Source organism: Triticum aestivum, chromosome 2B (genome assembly GCF_018294505.1).
Source record: "Triticum aestivum cultivar Chinese Spring chromosome 2B, IWGSC CS RefSeq v2.1, whole genome shotgun sequence".
Classification (NCBI taxonomy): domain Eukaryota; kingdom Viridiplantae; phylum Streptophyta; class Magnoliopsida; order Poales; family Poaceae; genus Triticum; species Triticum aestivum.
Genome location: NC_057798.1, coordinates 144056251 through 144058968, shown reverse-complemented (window position 1 = coordinate 144058968; position 2718 = coordinate 144056251). Strand labels below are relative to the sequence as shown.

Below are 2718 nucleotides of genomic sequence, written 5' to 3'. Positions count from 1 at the left end.
ACCTAGCTCATGATGCCATTGTTGGGGAACGTAGCAATAATTCAAAATTTTCCTATGCATCACCAATATCCATCTAGGAGATTCTAGCAACAAGAGAGAGAGGATGCACATCTTCATACCTTTAAAGATTGCTAAGCGGAAGCGTTACTAGAACGCGGATGATGGAGCCGTACTCGCGGCGATTCAAATCGCGAAAGATCTGATCTAGCGCCGAACGGACGACGCCTCCGTGTTCAACACACGTACAACCCTGGGACGTATCCTCCTTCTTGATCCAGCAAGGGAAGAGGAGAAGTTGAGGGAGAGCTCCGGCAACACGACGGCATGGTGGTGGAGCTTGCAGTTCTCCGACAGGACTTCGCCAAGCACTACGGAGGAGGAGGAAGTGTTGGAGAAGGGGAGGGCTGCGCCAAGGAAAGGGTGAGGCAGCCCTCCCACCTCCCCACTATTTATAGGGGCAAGGGAGAGGGGGCCGGGCCCCTCCGGATGGATCTAGAGTGGGGAGGCGGCCAAGGGGGGAGGCTTGGCCCCCAAGCCAAGGGGGCGCCCCCTTTAGGGTTCCCCCCAAACCCTAGGCGCATGGGCCCTAGGGGGGTTTGGGCGCCCAGCCCACCTAGGGGCTGGTTCCCCTCTATATTCAGCCCATAAGGCCCTCCAGGGCAGGTGGACCCCCGGAACCCTTTCGGTGGTCCCGGTACAATACCGGTAAACCCCCGAACACTTCCGGCGACCGGATAAGGACTTCCCATATATAAATCTTCATCTCCGGACCATTCTGGAACTCCTCGTGACGTCCGAAATCTCATCCGGGACTCCGAACAACATTCGGCAACCACATACTAATTCCCATAACAACTCTAGCGTCACCGAACCTTAAGTGTGTAGACCCTACGGGTTCGGGAATCATGCATACATGACCGAGACATCTCTCTGGCCAATAACCAACAGAGGGATCTTGATACCCATGTTGACTCCCACATGTTCCACGATGATCTCATCGGATGAACCACGATGTCGGGGATTCAATCAATCTCTCATACAATTCCCTTTGTCCACTGGTATGTTACTTGCCCGAGATTCGATCGTCGGTATCCCAATACCTCGTTCAATCTCGTTACCGGCAAGTCTCTTTACTCGTTCTGTAGCGCATGATCCCGTGACTAACTCCTTAGTCACATTGAGCTCATTATGATGATGCATTACCGAGTGGGCCCAAAGATACCTCTCCGTCATACGGAGTGACAAATCCCAGTCTCGTTTCGTGCCAATCCAACATACACTTTCGGAGATACCCGTAGTGCACCTTTATAGCCACCCAGTTACTTGTGACGTTTGGTACACCCAAAGCATTCCTACGGTATCCGGGAGTTGCACAATCTCATGGTCTAAGAAATGATACTTGACATTAGAAAAGCTCTTAGCAAACGAACTACACGATCTTGTGATATGCTTAGGATTGGGTCTTGTCCATCACATCATTCTCCTAGTGATGTGATCCCGTTATCAATGACATCTAATGTCCATGGTCAGTTAACCATAACCATCTATTGATCAATGAGCTAGTCAACTAGAGGCTCACTAGGAACATGTTATGGTCTATACAATTATAGCATGAACATCTGTTGATCAACGAGCTAGTCAACTAGAGGCTCACTAGGGACATGTTGTGGTCTATGTATTCAGACATGTATTACGGTTTCCGGTCAATACAATTATAGCATGAACAATAGACAATTATCATGAACAAGGAAATATAATAATAACCATTTTATTATTGCCTCTAGGGCATATTTCCAACATCTTCGGTGTTTGTCTTCAATGGATCCGATGTCTTCATTTGATCATCAACAATGGTTGTTGCTCTAGTGCGCTAGTCATGCGGGGTCTTACCACGATGACTTATGACTGTCTACTACAATAAAGTTTGCTCGGCTCTGGCAGGGGAGAAATGATGACGACATTTGCTTCAATGCTTTTAGCCATCGTTGGGTGGTCTACGGACCTGAATGTAATCTTTATTAATCCGGTGTTATTTGTACTACATTTACAGTTGATTAATATTAGTAGATCGAAAGTTTTTCCACAAAATAAAGACCCGTGAAGGAATCCGGTGATTCGAAATTCATGCGAGAGTACTTTAAATCAAAGAGGCCTTTTTTTTACAGTGAACCAAAGAGGTTTTTATTTAAGCAAATAAAGAAAAATCCCCCGCAGAAAAGAAGAAGAAGCGAGTGTATATCAAGGAAAACAATTGCTTGCATCCCAGCCGTTGATTTCGCAATGGAGGGACGAAATAAGTTGATCATATCAAGTGGTTCCGCCGTTCTGTCAGTTCATTCTCTCGCCCCTTCCTAAACCCTCGCCGCCCACTTCCGTCCCGCTCCTCGCACCTCACCACCCCCGTCGCCGGCGCCGTCGCCGTCGCGGAGAAGGAACTTCGCCGATGTCTCTGGCCCGCCTCGGCCAGTCGCTGACCCGACGCCTCCACTGGCCTCTCCACCTGCCTCCAGCGCCGCCGACGTAACCCCTCGCGTCCTCCCCCTCCATTCCCCGCTCGGTCTAGATCTCGCTCCCCACAATGTGAATCCGACAATTCTTACCCCCTTCCTTCTCGCTCCCGTTGCAGAGACCACCATGCCGCCGTTTCTCGATCTTTAGCTCTGATCCATGCGAATACATCTGCGAGAGGTGCGCGACTGATATGGCTGCCTACTGTTT

General features: G+C 49.6%; 1 protein-coding gene across 1 annotated transcript in view; it reads left to right on the top strand.

Moving 5' to 3' along the window:
* The first annotated feature begins 2313 nt into the window (after positions 1–2313).
* Positions 2314–2718, top strand: part of LOC123043953 (uncharacterized) — a 6407-nt gene continuing 6002 nt past the window's right edge. The window contains exons 1-2 of the mRNA XM_044466568.1: positions 2314–2520; positions 2627–2688. Coding sequence (XP_044322503.1) covers positions 2444–2520; positions 2627–2688 — 139 coding nt within the window. The 5' untranslated portion in view covers positions 2314–2443. The remainder of the gene's footprint in view (positions 2521–2626; positions 2689–2718) is intronic.